The sequence below is a fragment of the Rhinatrema bivittatum genome, chromosome 5, assembly GCF_901001135.1.
Source record: "Rhinatrema bivittatum chromosome 5, aRhiBiv1.1, whole genome shotgun sequence".
NCBI lineage: Eukaryota > Metazoa > Chordata > Amphibia > Gymnophiona > Rhinatrematidae > Rhinatrema > Rhinatrema bivittatum.
Genome location: NC_042619.1, coordinates 114629153 through 114645762, shown reverse-complemented (window position 1 = coordinate 114645762; position 16610 = coordinate 114629153). Strand labels below are relative to the sequence as shown.

The window sequence follows — 16610 nt, the reverse complement described above, 5'->3', positions numbered from 1 at the left end:
AGGACTTCCTGGCCAAGGATGGCGGGTCTGACATACTGGCTGAGAGATTCTGCAGGGTTTCATTTTGATCGTTTGGTGACAAGGTGAGGGATGCTGTGGTTCAGTTAAAGAGGTTGTTGCCAGTACAGGGCAGTTCTGCGAGCCTCTCCTACACCTTCGGGTAGAGATCCTAGGCCCTAAGTCAGGCCATCCGGCGGGCACCAAACCTTGTGGCTGCAGCCGTCTCAAAAACATCATAGGTGGAATGCACTTCATGCTTGCCGCATTCCAGACCCTGCAGCATGACTGCTGAGGAAGATGCTCGGTCAACTCCTGGATCTGCTTCCAGAAGTTCTGAGAATAGTGCGTCATGTAAAGCTGGTAAGAGGCAAACTGGGCAATCAACATGGTGCCCTGAAACACCTTCCTTTCCAATGCATCCAGCGCCCTGTGCTCCTGTGGAAGCATGGGTGCAAGAGCACTTGGCCTGCTTAAGGGCAGTCTCCACCACAACCGACTGGTGTGGGAGCTGTTTCTCAAACCCCATAGCATGCTAGACTACGTACGCTGCATTGGCCTTCCTGTTCACTGAAGGTACGGAGTCGGGGTTTGCCAAATCTGTAGGAGCAACTCCTTGAAAATCTCATGCACGGAAACTGCCACCACCTCCTTTGGGGTATCTACAAACTAGAGGGCCTCCAGCATCTTGTGTTTGGCATCTACCTCCATAAGAAGCTGGAACGTAATGGCTTCAGCTATGGCCTGCATGAAACCAGCAAAGGTTAAGTCTTCAGGAGGGGACCAGCACCACTCCTCCAGAGGAGATGGGTCTGTGGGAAGATCACCAAAGTCACTGAAAGAAGACTCGGAGGTATCATCTCCCCACAGGTCGTAAGGGGCATCATCATCGCTAAGATCGCCCAGAGGTGCATGTGGGGGGGGGGGGGGCTTCCCAGGCCCAACAGCTTGGGCACCAAGGACATCGATGGCCTCGAAGGGCCCATAGTTGGACCGGGCAATGCTAGTGATGGAACCAAAATCCTCGACAGCCCTTCCAGCTTCGAAGGCCCCTCCCTCCTTGGGGGACCACACAATGGGGATAGCATTGGGAGGAGGAGGCACCAGTGGCCACTGGGGCATCGATGGTACCCTGGCCACCAGCATCAACTGCAGGGGGAGAATGCCGAGCAGAATGTCAAGGTGCTCCAGCAGTGGTGCCAAAATCAAGGGTGCAGGCTCCAGCACTGGTGGGGCCGGCAGCTCGATGCCCTGCAGGGCTCGAACAACCGCCAACTGCACCCTGCATTCAAGCTCCTCCTCCAAGGCCACTGACGATAGGGCAGCCTGAGGAGAAGGAGGCGTAGCCAGATTCCCCTCGGGGCACCAAGGGGAATCGTTACCTGGCACAAGAATTGGTGGGAAATGCCTAGGACCACGGCCTTGATGGAGGGTGATACGTCTTCGCCTCTTGGTCGCTTTGGGGGCATCACAGCAGAAGTCGGTGCCAACCCGAGCCCGGCACCATGTGAAGACGGAGACCGGTGGCGATGTTTCCAGGGCTTCCCACGGTGCTTGACTGGTCTTTCTCCAGCGCCAAGGATGAAGGAAATGATCCAAAGTCCTCAAGCGAGATGAGAACAATGAAGGCCAATCTCCGGCACCCCTCTCTACTGGAGGCCCTGGAGGAGGAGTGGACACCGAGGGATTGGTGTCCATTGGTTCCCCTTGTCCCTTCAGCATCAATGTTCCAGATGCTGATGTCAAGGGTTCATACTTCTTGGACCCAAACAGCTTCTCCATTTTATCCAGGCAGGTGCACCATCCCTTGGGAGTCATCTGGTCGCAAAAATGACAGCCCTAAATCTCATGCCACGCCCCCAGGCAAAGGATCCGTAGAAGTCATCGGGGTCATCAACATCAACCCAACAATGCCATGATGAAAAATGGCCAGTGAACAGTCGATGACTGGCGGACAGTGTTACCAGGAATAGATTGCATATAAGACAAAACTTACTGCACTACCTGATAACTAAAGCCAGGAGGAATGAAGAGGGACCCGGCACAGGAAAAAATCATTTTCTGAAGAAAAAAAGAGCACAAGCTCTGCAACCATGAGTCGACAGCTCCGCAAAAAAGAAGAGACTGAAGAGGGATCCCACATTGATGCGTGGATAGTGGCATGCTGGGCATGCTCAGTGTGCCAGTTTCTAGAAACTTTCACATAAGTTTTCCGTGCCAGGCTCCATCAGATGAGGTCACCCATGTGTGAGGACTACCATCCTGCTTGTCCTAGGAGAAAACATACACCTGGTGACATATAATATGATTTTTTTCAAAATATTCTTATCTGCACCATTAATTGCATGCTAAATATGGACCACATCTTTGTTTGGTAAACACTTGTATTGCAAAAACTACAAATATTTTAATCACTGGATAGAAGAGATAGACAGGCGTTTGGTTTATGTCAGCATAAATTATGTGATACATGGAATTTTCGATTTGGTAATGATAATATTTTCTGTACAAAAAATAATTAAAAAAAAACAAAAAACCAGTGGTCTTGAACTAGACTATTTTTGGACCAGCGATTAAAATACTGAGTGTTTCTTGCAGTACAAGTGTTCACTATATAGAGATGAAGTCCCTATTTAGCATGCAACGAATGCTGCAGATAGGAGTATTTTGAAAAAATATTTTCCTTGGTTCTCCTATTTTTTTCAGAAATATACATTTGTATGATTATTTGACACATAATAAGAGACATCACCAACAGAACATTTTAATCTCTATATACATATGTTAGGCTGCCAGAACACGACTAAATTCACATATGGTAGCACTTCGTTTTCAGTTATTTTATTTTTCCTGAGAATTTCTGTGGATTAATAATCTGTGGGAAAATGTCTTTGTTATAACAAACAGGAAAAATAAGTGAGAGTCATCTTTTTCGGGGGGGGGGGGGGGGGGGGGGGGGAAGAGGTGTTTAATTCCCAGGAAAAATAAAATCTGAAAACAAAGGTCCTTAGAGACAACAGAACAGTACTAAGGGTTCAATTTTCAAAGGGATACTCAGCAGGTAAACAGAGAAGGCCCTTTTGAAATTTGCTCCAGCTCTCCACAAGGTAAAGGGATAGCACTGGGAGTGGATCAGAGAAAGTAAGTACAGTGATTTCATTCTGAAATCCCTGTGCTTGCTTCCCCCCTCTTTACCTAGCTTACTTTGAACCTGCAAAGTATATGGGGTAATTAATCCCTGCAGCATGTGCCCAACGTGGGATTTTCAAAGGGAAACTCCATGAGGAGCCTTCCTTTGAAAATTGCCTTATAGGCCTATGGGTACACAAGCACCGCTGGGAAGCTGAAAATTGACCTCATAATGTATATATACAAAATAATATGCATTTGGACAAAGAAAGATACAATACAAAAAGCACTAGACTAAAGAAACAGTCAAATCAATATTTTGAAGAACAAAGATACCTGCAACAAAGTTGAAACTACAGCAGCTGAGAGACCGCTGATTATATTCCAACAACGGTACAAAGGTATTTTACTTTTGTCAAAAAAGGATTTTGAGTGCAGAAAGCAACCAGCATGGACTTAAACTTTTTTTTTTTTTTCCAGCAAAGATAGGCCTATTTTGAAGCAAAAGCTTTCAATTCAGCATAAATGAAATTTCAAAGGTTTATTTGAAACTGTGAATTCTCAGCAGAAAACAAGCACCATGCAAAAATGGGCTTCTGCTCGGCAGCACCAATCAATGCTGCAACTGAGGGCAGTTTACAGTAGTGAATGAAGTCCTTCTTGGTTTATTATTAGTATTGATTATGCCCTGAACAAGCTGTTCTCAGATCTGAATGGTGCCGTGTCCAGGGATATTTTGGCCTTAATTTGAGACTGGCGTAGAAGGCTGTTTTCACTTCCAAACTGCACACGGCTCATGTCAACGCCAGCTTAAGTTTCTTTTAAAGAGAACTGTTCCTTCTCTTTGACGCAGATACGCTGAGCATGTCTAAATTAGCAGCCCAGCTCCTTTAATATGTTTTATTTTGAAACCTTTCACCACTTCTGACAGAACCTACCCTTACTAAGCAGCAAGAAAGCACGACACATTAAGAAGATAAAGAATATTATATTTCACGTTGATTAAGACTTTTCTGTAGTTCAGAGATGGATATAAATTTAGATACAAAAGTGATGGGAGATATGGTAGCATTCGCTGAAATACAGCACACACTTTCTTCTCCTAGATTGTACCAAAGCAGCATAATGTGCATTACCGAGAACTGTGAAAGCATCAAATACTGCACAGATCCAGGACAAGTTTGATTGCGTGTGTGCATATTTAGGGGTTCATTTTCAAAATAATTTATGCACCTACAATCCAGTTTATTCATGTAAATCGCTGTCTGAAAACAAACCTTGTTCTCCATAGTCCTCGTTTGTTATGCTCTGCTCCTCTTCTATTTTGTCTTGTCTGCCAAACTTCCTTCCCGCCCATTATAAACTTCTGAACCTTTCTTTCCCCCTTTTCTCTTCATATTTCCTCCCCTTTTAATCTTTCCTTTCTCACCTGTCCCTTTATCCATCTGCTTATTGATTTTTATCCCATGCATCTTCATGTGACCTTCTCATTCCACTACCACTATCCCTCCCCTCCATTACGGCTATCCCTTGCTTCAGATCTTTCTTCCTTTGTACTCCTCTCAAGCTCGCATCTTTACCTTTTTATTTCTTTAGGCAACTTCCACTGAGGCATTCCACTTTTCATCTGTTTTGACTTTTCTACTTCTGCTTTTTCATTTTTTTTCTGTGTTAAAATTAAACATGCTCCCTAACTAGACTTCATATATTCTAGTGAGCTTGTTGCTCACTTGTAACATATATAGCATCAATTTATTAAGATGCTTCACAACTCCAGATGTCAGCATGAAAAACCTCTGGTCTGTATCTGTATTGCAAAATATTATATATCTCTACTGCAGAGATCATGAAATGTTGTATTTATGTCCACAACATAAATGAGGCTCTTTGAAAATGAGAAAACCTCCCCCCCCCCCCAACTGAGTTTTCAATGGCAGCAGGGATTTTTATTTTAATCTTTGTAAAAGAAAATGCTGATGGGAAAGTCACCAAGTCAGGTTTCTCGAAGCTTCTCCAATACACTGATATATTCCTGAAGTATGTGAGTGGCTTGATTCTTCTAGAAATTTAAGGTCCACTAGGATTGTTTCATATGGAGATGTGATAGTTTTAGGCGACTCTATTCAATGGGAGACTTGTGCCATTGAATACCTATGAAAACTTTGACAAGATAACTTATCCCCTCGCCGGCTTACTGAATATAGATTTGTTGCTCTTTCAGAACATTAACCAATACAAAATTAGTTAAGCTAAGGCTGGAAATAGCATGCCTGTGCTATCTCAGGTATCTGTTTAGTATCACTGTGTACACTCAGAACTTATAATCTCAAATCCTGCCATGATCAACTCACGCTTTCATGTTTCTGAGCAGAAAAAATGCATCAACTGTAATTAGGTACGAAAAGTTGTGTACTATGTCTCAGAATACTTCCACAAAAATGGAACGTAAGAAATTATTATTAACTAACAGGCCGATACAGTACAGTGCACTCCGGCAGAGCACACTGTTAACCCGTGATTGGACGCGTGATTTCGACGCGCTAGCTTTACCCCTTATTCAGTAAGGAGTAATAGCGCGTCGAAAACGCGTCGAAAACGCGTTGTCCACCCCCCTCCCCCCCAAACCTAATAGCGCCCGCAACATGCAAATGCACGTTGATGGCCCTATTAGGTATTCCCGCGCGATTCAGAAAGGAAAATGTGCAGCCAAGCTGCAGATTTTACTTTAAGAAATTAGCGCCTACCCAAAGGTAGGCACTAAAAACTGCTTTTCTGTGCACCCTACGACTTAATATCATGGTGATATTAAGTCGGAGGCCCCAAAAGTTAAAAAAAGAAAAAAATTTTTAAATGGGCCCGCGGCTTGAAAACCGGATGCTCAATTTTGCCGGCGTCCGGTTTCCAAACCCGTGGCTGTCAGCGCCACCGCTCCTATCCAAAAAGATAGGAGCGGTGGCGCTGACCCTTTTGCCGCAGACCCTCTTTTAAATAAATTATTTTACTGTATCGCGCGCCAGGAGATCGGGCACTCGCCCACTCTCCCGCGATTTTTACTGTATCGGCCCGTAAGAGGTCAATATTAAAAGTGGTTTGTCTGGACAAACCCCAGTTTAAATTTCCTGTCCCATCGACTGACAAAATTTTACCCAGGTAAAATTTAGCCTGATAAAAACGGGGAGGGCAGGGGGTTATTCTGGGGGTGGGGCTTACTTAGTCCAATAGAGCTGATATTGAGCAAGAAAGTGCTAACCTTACTCAGGTACATCAGCTGAAACAAAATGCTGTCCTAAAGTTACCTGGATAACGTTCAGCAAGTAATACTCAGCAGTAGCCTTACCCAGGGTAACTCCCACTGAATATCTTGGCTAAACTTATCCGGGGTAACTTCCCGCTTCCAACTCCGCTGAAATTTGACCTCTCTGCAAATTAGAGAGAGTTTTGTTCTTTGTCAATTAACTGTTCAAATCTCTATTGTAAAATCTGTCACATTCTTCTTTTCTTGGCACAGTAAAAATAAATAAATAAACAAAAAATGAATAAACTAGCTTCTAAAACATTCATTTAGTTTTGAAGTCCATCTTCAAATTGTCTAACAGTGTTTTACCTAAACATCGCAAGTTTTTCTTATGAAGCGTACCTTGTCCATCAGTTTGCTTGCATGAAGAGTCAGGCTATTGAAGAATATTTTTTTACTTAACAAATGCATTTCTTCAATTGTTGTTAACAGGGTAGTTGCACTGTTTCCTACGATACCACTGAAAACCCCCCAAAAACAGACAATTAAGTTAAATAGAAAACATAAGTTCTTGCTTTTTTTTCTAGAACATTTCACAAAGTAGATACCAGAGGATCAATTTTCAGTTGGAGGGTTTAAATGCAACTTTTAAAAATGTCTCCCCCTGCAGGGTAGCTACATTTCACAACCTAAATTCAAAAGGTGGCTAAATTTAGCCAGGCAAAAAGATGGCAATTCCAGAGGAATTCCCTGGACAGGCTTAAGCTGTTTAGATACAATTTTCAGTATTAACCTGCTTTTTAGTCACTCAACCCTGGTCACGTAAGTAAGAGGACTAAACATAACCAGCCACATTTTTGACTAGCTAGTTTTAAGAAAATGTTCAACTAAAAACCTGGCTGGTTCCACTGAAAATTCCCCTAAAGATATCTGTTTAAAATTAGCCAGTTATCTTTGCTGCCCAGTTACATTTTGACAATTGGCCCTCTAGATAAATCTATCAGAATACTTTAACAGGAATAGTCATACAGCATTCATTGACCAAACATGGCACTCTTTTCAGTCATCTTATGAGCTGCATTTGCACAGTATATATGGTGTAAATATTTCAGTTGATATAAGGTCACACGCATAAATAGCAAAAATAGAATATTGCTATATATGTGGAGGTCCATATTCAGATACAGTCCGGATAGAAAAGTTAGGCAGATAAACTTATCCAGCTAAGTTTGGAGGTATATTCAATAGGACCAGCTGCTTAACTATAGACAGATAACTTTAGGACAGTTCTACCTGGGTAACATCAAGCTAGGTTGAGAGAACATTGTAAAATCTCATCTTTGGGTGAGTTTCCTCACTCCGAAGGTCATCAAATCTTCACAAGAGAGCACTGTTCTGTTCGTACGTCTCACTTTGAATGTCAAGAATGTCAAAGTGGCTCCTAACCCCTACACTAATACCTAAACCTCACCTCGAGTTACTAGGTGGGCCTCCTATAGAGATATAAATACCTACCTAGGATGAGGGCATTATGGCTAGTCTCTCTCTCTCCCCCCCCCCCCCCCCAATGGTTATAGAAGGGCCCTGGCAGCTAGGCTGTCTCTCCAGGAGCTTAAAATTACTAAAAATGGCATGTGCGAAAACATTGCAACGCGCGATAAAGCCCTAATTAGCATTAAAGCCATGTGATAGGGCTTCACAAAACTGTGAGCCCAGCCCACTTGGCCACAAATCCCGCCCCAAACTCCTCCTATTTTTCTCATTTGCATCGCACCATGCGTTATGGTGCTTTCACATGCATTAAAGGCATTTTCGCATGTGTTAAAGGTGCTTAACGCACATGAAAACACCTTAATGCATGCAAAAACGCCATATAGCACTTTGATAAATGAGCCCCTAAGTGATGCTGAATATAGACCTCTCTATACATATTTTTAAAGATGAATACTTTCTTTTCACCTATTTCCTTATTAAGATAAATACAAAAGCAGTTTCATGGAGCTCTGTTAACATATCAGAATTCTCAGCTTGGATGCTCATTGGAAGCAAGTGAAACCAAAGTGGAGTACTATTTCAGTATAAGAAATTATAGTACTTTTTCTTTTATTCTTTTAAAACATGGTATATAAAGAAGAGTCTGTAGAGTTAGAGATGGAAAAACAGACTTCTCACTCAAGGAGTAATATGGTCATTCCCAGTTCATGAAAGAAAAATTGTTATTCCAAACCTTATTACTCACTCTATTAAAATGACATAAATACTGCATGTAGTGAAAAACTTTATAACAAACACAATACTATCTGTAGAATTTTATTTACCCAATTGTGTGATGGTAGAACTTCAGTAGATTCGAGATTTTATACAACAGAACTGCTCCTGGTTCTGCAATGATTACTTGCTCAATTCGGACCTGATAAAAATCCATAACATAAAGGTATTTAAAAAATAGGTTTGTACACATACATTCATTTTGAGTATGCAGCAGAATATTATTTATCAAGAGAAGAAAATACATTTTCATATTTTTAAGCATTGCAATTCCTTCTTAAGGAGGTTGATTTTTATTCAGTGATTAAGCTGTGAGGTATTAAAAAGCAGGTGCATTCCTTGCCTTGTTCCCAAGGCTCTACACATGGTATTTGTTTCTGCTGACAATGAGCTAATTTCATGGACTCCTACCAGTACTAACTGGAATTCTACTCAGCACTGAACAGCAAAAGCAGCTGCAAATTCCCTAAACTAGAACAGATTGCCACTAGCAAGACCTGGAAAAGCCACATTTTCTCAATAGTTGTTGGGTTTCTGTTTTGCGTTCGTACCTTGCAAGTCCTCATTATTCACTTCCCATCGGACTGCCTGCCTCCATGTATTTTAATATTTCTCTCTCATACCCATTCCCATGTATAGACCAAATACTACAGAAAAGGCAGCAACTAAGGGGACAGTACAATTTTCAATGCCATTCCTCTGATCAATCAGATATGTGCTACAGTGCAAGCAGAACTAAGTTTTGTGTTTTCTCAGGGCTTGTGAATGGTACTTCAGCAACTTATTTCTCCCTTTACTTTGCCAGATATTAGTCCTCAGCTTAATTTTTTTCTCATGTCTACTCTTTTCCAAAAGGAGAAATAAAGTACTTGTGTGTACATATATTTGAAGTCAATGTTAATATATTCATAAGCATGCCATATACATTTTAATAGTATCCAGTGTCCTATCTTCTTAAAAGGAGATTGTTTGTCCTAACATGGAGCTACCCACTCCCTTTACCCAGTATTAAATTATTGAGTTCCGGTTATGTTATGTGATATAATTTCATAAAATACCATTTCAAAAAGAAAAAGCAGCCTTGTGCTCACACTAGAAAAATGGCTCCCAAACCTGTCCTTGGGGACCACCAGTCAGTTGGGTTTTCAGGATATCCGCAATGAATATGCATGAGATAAATTTGCATGCAATGGAAGCGATTTTTGAAGATCTCCCTCAAGTATATTCATTGTGGATATCCTGAAAACCCGACTGGCTGGAGGTCCCCCAGGACAGGTTTGGAAACCACTGCGCTAATACACTGCAGGCTAGAGATGCATATTTAAAAAAAAAACAGGAATCGGAACTAAAGAAAAATACAAATAATTCTATTTACTAAAGTGTGTTAAAATCCAAGGTTTAAAGGCACTTTAGTTCCCACGATATTCACTAAATTGTGATATGTGAGTAACACACTTTAGTGAATACTGCAAGTGCACTTTAGGCAGCTAGGAAAATTTGGCCTCTCCCCTCTCTCCCGGCCAGGATAGTGAAAGATGCCTAAAGCCCTGACAGAGATCCAAACCCTCTTCCCCAAACCCATAAGCAAGTACCATTCCCCAAAAGTGAGAATGTGAAAACTTTGCTGCTTATCCCCTCCAAGCCACACCTCCTCTGGACTTTGGCGGTGTCCTGCAGGAGAAGGTAGGCTGGTTGGTTCTATTTTGGAGATGAATGTCCTTTTGAGAGTTCACTGGGTGGGGGTTGTGATGTTCAGTCATTGGTGGGTGGTCCCAGGAATGAGCGGCCAGATGTCTGGAGAAGCAAGACCAGGAAGACAAATTGTGAGGGCAGAGAAGCTAGGTATCTTCTGCCTGCACCAACCACCTTCCCCTCGGGTTAAGCCGGTGAGGCATGGGTAACGAAGGTAAGCCCCAATCCAAGCAAGGAGCTAGAAGTCTGGAACAGAATGGGAGGCTGGAGTCCATCAAGAAACCAGAAGCATGAAGGAGGTCAAGCAGAAATGCTGGAGGCAATGAAGTCTTCTGAGTTCAGGTAACAGGAACAGAACCACATACAACGACCAGAAAGTAGGACCAAGCTCTGGCAATTGACTGACACTAAACCAGAGTACAAATGCATATCTAAAAAGAAACAAGATAGCTACTGGGGGAGGAGGGGGCACAAAGTTGGGAGGAGTAAACAGACCATCTTAACTGGCTCATGGAATCACCTGCAAGCCGGAGATAATTTGGCAACGGATCCTCACAATACCTCCCCTTTCGGGGACAGCTTCTGGATGGCCTCTGGTGTTGATTTATAACATCTGTCAATCTAAGATCTCTCTTTGGGGCTATACCCCTTTCAATGGATGAGATACTGTATGCTCTTATGGGACATTTGAGGGTAAAAAATCTTCTCAGCCTTGGATTTAGGCTGGCCATTGATCAGAACTGGGTCTGGAGGTGTTCCTTGCCTATTGAAGGGATCTGGCGTAGCTGGCCAACAACGAGACGTGAAAAGAAGATGGTTGGGCAGTTCAAGGTACAAGGTTACTGGATTAATTTTCTCAGTAATGGGATATGACCCTATATAGTTGAGATTCAGTGTATCACAGGGGAGCCTCAAACGTAAGATTTCTATAAATAGCCAGACCTGAAAATGGGTTCATATCTATGATGACAGTCATCATGGTTCTCTACAAGTTATTGCACACCTGTCCCCAGGTTTTCTGGAAGTGTTGCATCAAATCACTGGTCATGGGAATTTCAGTGGCTGCAACGAAAGGAGGAAGACTGTGAAGAATGAAGAAACTCCTGTAGGTTCACGTGCATGACTGTTGTGAGCAAACTCAGCCCTAGGGAGCAATTTGACCAATCATACTGATGAGCAAAGACAAAACACCTGAGGAATTGCTCAAGATCTTGGTTGACTCTCTCGGCTCAAAGAAGAAATATGACCCAATCATTCACGAGCAGAGACAAAATACCTGAGGAACTGCTCAGATCTTGGCTGACCCTCTCAGTAAGGCCATTAGTCTGGGGATGATATCATGAAAAGAAATATACGTTGATACCCATATCTTTATAAAAGACCCTCCAAAATCTGGCAACAAATTGGGGACCTCGATCCAATATAATAGTGTTTGGGATTCCATATAAATGGACCACCTCCCTAATAAAGATGACAGCCAGTTGAGGGGCCGAAGGCAGTTTAGAGATGAGAATAAAGTGCGCAATACAAGAGAAACGGTCCACTACCATTAAGTCAGTGGAAATCGGAAGGGGCGTGATGAAGTTTGCGGAGAGGTGGGTCCACAGAGCAGAAGGAATCGGAAGTGGGTGAAATTCACCCAAGGGTTTGGCATGAGGGACCTAGGTTCTAGCACACACTGGACATGCTAAGATGTAAGTTGTACAATACTTGTACAAGAAAGGCCATCAGACGACCCTGGAAATCTGTTCAAAAGTTTTCTTAATCTCTGGCTCTCCGGAGAGTTTGGAATTATGCCCTGTGAAGGAGTGTCTCTGAAAGCTCTCCTTAACCTGTGCGGGCTGGTTCCCTTCAAAGCCAAAAAGACCAGTAGCTATGTGGATGGATCCCCTGAGAGCAGGAATAAGGGCATAGGCCCAGAGGGGAACAGACAGGCCCTGCACCTTCAGTAGAAGGCAGCTCCTGAAAACATCTCTGTTCTGAAGTGAATGCTACTGAAGGTAAGCAGATTACATTTTGTGAAGGCTGTTTCCTGTCATAAATAAAGCTGGAATCCTTTAAGAAAGAAGGCTGGAGTTAGTGTGGCTTATGTCTCCAGCCTAAGGTTTACTTGGCTATCCCACATATGATGTTAAAATTGGGGATTTATGCACTGCACAACTGCATAGGCAAAACCCCAAGTCTCCAAAAGAGGAAAATAAACTAAAGAAGAAAATAAAAGTTAGTTGTGTGATTCTTGCCCAAAGAAGCAATGCTGATAAGAGTGTGCATACAGAACTGAGAAGATTAAAAGAGTGTGGCTCAGGTAGGGCACAGAAGCAAAACAGTTGGAAAACTTTTTTGTTTGAATACAAAGAATTGTGTCCTGGGGCCTGAAGGCAAAAGTAGCTTTAAAAGCTTTATTGCAGGTAAGAAGAATAACTATGACTGGTTTGACAGAGTCTATGGACAAGCAGGATATTTTTTGCTGGACAAGCAGGATTCTTTTTTATCTAGAGACAAAAGAAAGGAAGAGTTTGAACAGGGCATGGCCCTTTAGAAGAAAGCTAGCCTGCTCTGTACTAGAGCATAAGTACACCAAAATGTTACTTATGCTTCAAAGACTCCAGGAAGGAAAGAGGCAACTGCAAGAGAGTACTTTAAGGTGCCAGATTTCTTGGACATGTGCCATGAAAGAGTTTGAAACAGGACTTTTGCTCCCAACTGCCAGCCTCCCAGAAGTAAGGCCAGGGAAGGACTCAGTGCACCTGGATGAAGAGGAAGCACAGCAGACTTAAGAATCATCTGACTGGTGCTCTACTCTCCAGAGGGACAAAAATTCAGAGGTGCAAGAGAAAAATAATGATAGCAAATGTGCTGAGCCAGGGACAGTACTACAAAAAAAAAATCTGACGTGGAGTCAGTGAACGTACCACTGGAACAGGTGGCAGAAATAAAGCTAGAGCTGCAAGAACAGGCACAGCTGACTACAAGAAAAGAGAATGGAAGCCAGTTGAATGAACCTGCAGTGACTATGGCTTATATGCAAGGCAGGTCGTGGTGGCCTGAAGGAGGCCTGAAGGAGGCAATAAAGTTTGGCCTGATGGAGGCAACACAGACTGGACTGAGGAAGGCAGCATAGAGAAGCCAGATGAAGGCACTGCAGAGTGGCCAGACAGAGGCCCTGCAGAATGGCTAGAAGGAGGTGCTGCAGATGGAGATGGCACAGAGCAGTCAGAAGATGCTGTAGTAAAAGCTGGAAAAGAGCTGAAGCCTGTAACAGTGAGAGAAGGAGAACTATAGGTTATAGAGCAAGAAGAAGAGAAACTACAATCGGAGAGCCTGAGGGAGAACAATGAGTTTTCCAGAAGAAGCAGCAGCACCCAAGTGGAGACAAGAGAGTCCTTGAGGAAGGGATTCCAGAAACTATGGACCTTGAGGAAGATGTTGGGAGTCAGAGCTTCAGAAGGAATCATATAAAGAACAATGTGTTGATACTGGGCAAAGGGCACAGTGGGTGGTTATGGTAATTGGGGATTGGTTAGAAGTAACCCTAGTGAGAGGGGATGAGCATGACTCTGTAACCCCTACTCCAAGTTTAATTGGCAAGAGGGCAAAAGAAGCATATTGGGAAAAGAAGTCACTTCTCTAGAAGGGATCCATAGTGAGTATCGATGCTTACCCTAACAGGTTGAAGGAGTGTCCCTGAAAGCCCTCACTCAAAACTAATAAAACTATACAAATAATAATATTTCCAATAAGCTTATGAATAGAATAATATCCAATAATTAAGAGCTCATATAACATTTTAAAATTTTTCTAAGCAGCAATAAAATATTTCAAAATGGCAGACATAACAGATACCCAATAATTAAAAATAATAAGGATGGAAAAATTCCCCACTCTCCATACCTAGATTCTTTTGATTTCCAGTCACCCTGGGTTTGTCTTGGATTACAGGGGTAGTATAAACTTTCTTCATACACAAACCAGGCAGGCTCCCATTCACACAAATATACAACCCAGGGGGGTGAGAGATGGGATGCTGTGGGGGAAGTGGAGAAGCTGTATAGCTAGTAAACATCCCATAGCAAAACACTAACTGCCAGCACTCACAAAGCAACAATCCTATTTATTTATATATTTATTTAATTTTTAAGTTATTTATAAACTGCCTTACCGATTTAAATCGACCAAGGCAATGTACAACAGTCAAATAAAATAATCAACAAAACATCTAACATCTGTAATACTCATAAAGGCAATACTGTAAATATTATATTGGGCCCTAAAAACATCTCCTATTAGGAAAACAGAACAAGCCAAGCTGCTATAGATCTCTATACAGAAACTAAATGCTAGCAGAATACCTCATCTCAGTCAAGCACAGACTCTCACAAAATACATATTAAAGAGTCCACACAGTAGAAATAGAAATATGCAGACAAAAATTTAACTGGAAACCACTACAAGCCAGACTCTGGATGCAGTTCAACAATGGAAAAATAATCACCATTCTATCAAACAATAAAATCACTCACTCATAAATGCTCTCTCTCTCACACAAATGCACACTCATAATTGCTCTCTCTCTTGCTCACACATTCATACATGCTCTCTCTCATATATGCTCTCGCTTTCTCATACACATACACTCTGATCTCTTATGCATACTCTCTCTTACACACACACACACAACACACACACACTCTCACTGTCTCACACACCTATACTCTCACTCTCTCTTTTACATGCTCTATTACTCTCATACACTCATGTGTACTCCCTGACTCACATTGGGTCTCTTCCTAGATGTTGACAGTGGCCCTGGGGGCCTGTTCCACTCTTTGGCTGTTGGTGGATAGGTTCTACACCAGGGATGACCTTAGATAGTGCAGGGCTCAGGGCAAATCAGCAAGAGAATGGCCCCCCACCTGTGATTGAAGGACAAGAGGGGTTCCCTTTCTCAAGACTCTGTATGCTGATAATGCTTCCTGACAATATGTAGCCAAAGCTGCTTGGGGCTACTGGAGTCCTTCCAGCAGTGTAAGGAGGTGTCTATGGGGGGGACACCATGAAACTGCAGATTCCAGGGCAATTGCCCTATTTAGTCCACCTCCACCACCCCCCAAGGATGATTTTGGTCTCTGCTAGCAGTCAGTTTCTTCTTTTTGGCTGCCAACATAAGGGGCTCTGTCGGTAGTCCTGGGTGGGGTGAAGGTCTCCTGATGATAGCCCCCTCCTGGCTGTCACCCAGGGCAGACTATCTCCCTCATCCTCCCTTAGTATGCCACTGCATTTTAATGATATCCATATTTTACCAAGCAGAAAAGCAATGTGTAATTAACAGTATGCGCTAAGGTGATAATACTTCATTTATGCTTTTTATGAAAAGCTGCCACAGTCACATAAAACCAAAATATCCCACCTTGAGAGGTCTGCAGACACCTTCTGTGATGTGTCCAACTACTTCCTGAATATTCTCTTCCACACCTAAAATAAACAAAATAGGAAATTTTGTCTTACTGTCAATTACAATTCTATTAACTCTCCCACAGTCTGCCCCAGAGACATTGCATACAGGTCATGGTAATTTGAGATCAAATGCTTTTCCTCCATTAAGGACTTGAGATTTCACCTCCTCTTGGTTCAAGTGATGTTATGCTGCAGAGAGCTTATCCCCAATTCTGAGTATTTCGTAAGCAATGTGATCTAAAAGATACTCAAAAGGAATAAATTGTCAACCCTTATACCTAATTATGTAACAGTCAACATAAAAAAAAAGTAAGTATATCTTCTATTTTGGAAAGGATGGCACCGACTAGTTCCCCAATCTGTCCTTGCTAACCCACAGCAAATCAGGTTTTCAGGATATTCACAACAAATATGTGAGAGATAAAATTGGATACACTGGGTTTCCAATCTAGGCAAATATATTTTATGCCTATTTATTGTGGGTAGACTGACAGTAGGCTCAACAGGCCAGGTTTTGCAACTACGGGTGCATATTGTATGAGAGTTAAGATGGTAAGATAAAATTCTAATTCTATTTCACTCTCACATAGTCTGCACTAGGGGACGTACAAAAGCAGCTTTTCGAGGATTTGAGATCATCATATTCTGAAGAACCCTTCTTCCAAACTTGGCATCAGCTGATGAATATTTATTAGGTTTCAGTACCTAATTTTAGGTGTCTATTTTCACTAGGCTCCTAAATTTATGACCCTACGAAGTGGGTGACTAAAGGGGCAGAATTTGGTTAGAAAAGAAAGTTAGGTACTTAGAACTGATTTTTAGCACTAGGCATCTA

The 16610-nt window shown here is 42.3% G+C and overlaps 1 protein-coding gene across 1 annotated transcript in view; it reads right to left on the bottom strand.

Moving 5' to 3' along the window:
* COG6 (component of oligomeric golgi complex 6) overlaps positions 1 to 16610 on the bottom strand; it is a 284653-nt gene that overhangs the window by 69008 nt on the left and 199035 nt on the right. Inside the window, exons 11-13 of the mRNA XM_029602762.1 lie at positions 15729 to 15793; positions 8680 to 8771; positions 6764 to 6881 (exon numbers count right to left, since the gene is read on the bottom strand). Of these exons, the coding sequence (XP_029458622.1) occupies positions 6764 to 6881; positions 8680 to 8771; positions 15729 to 15793 (275 nt within the window). The remainder of the gene's footprint in view (positions 1 to 6763; positions 6882 to 8679; positions 8772 to 15728; positions 15794 to 16610) is intronic.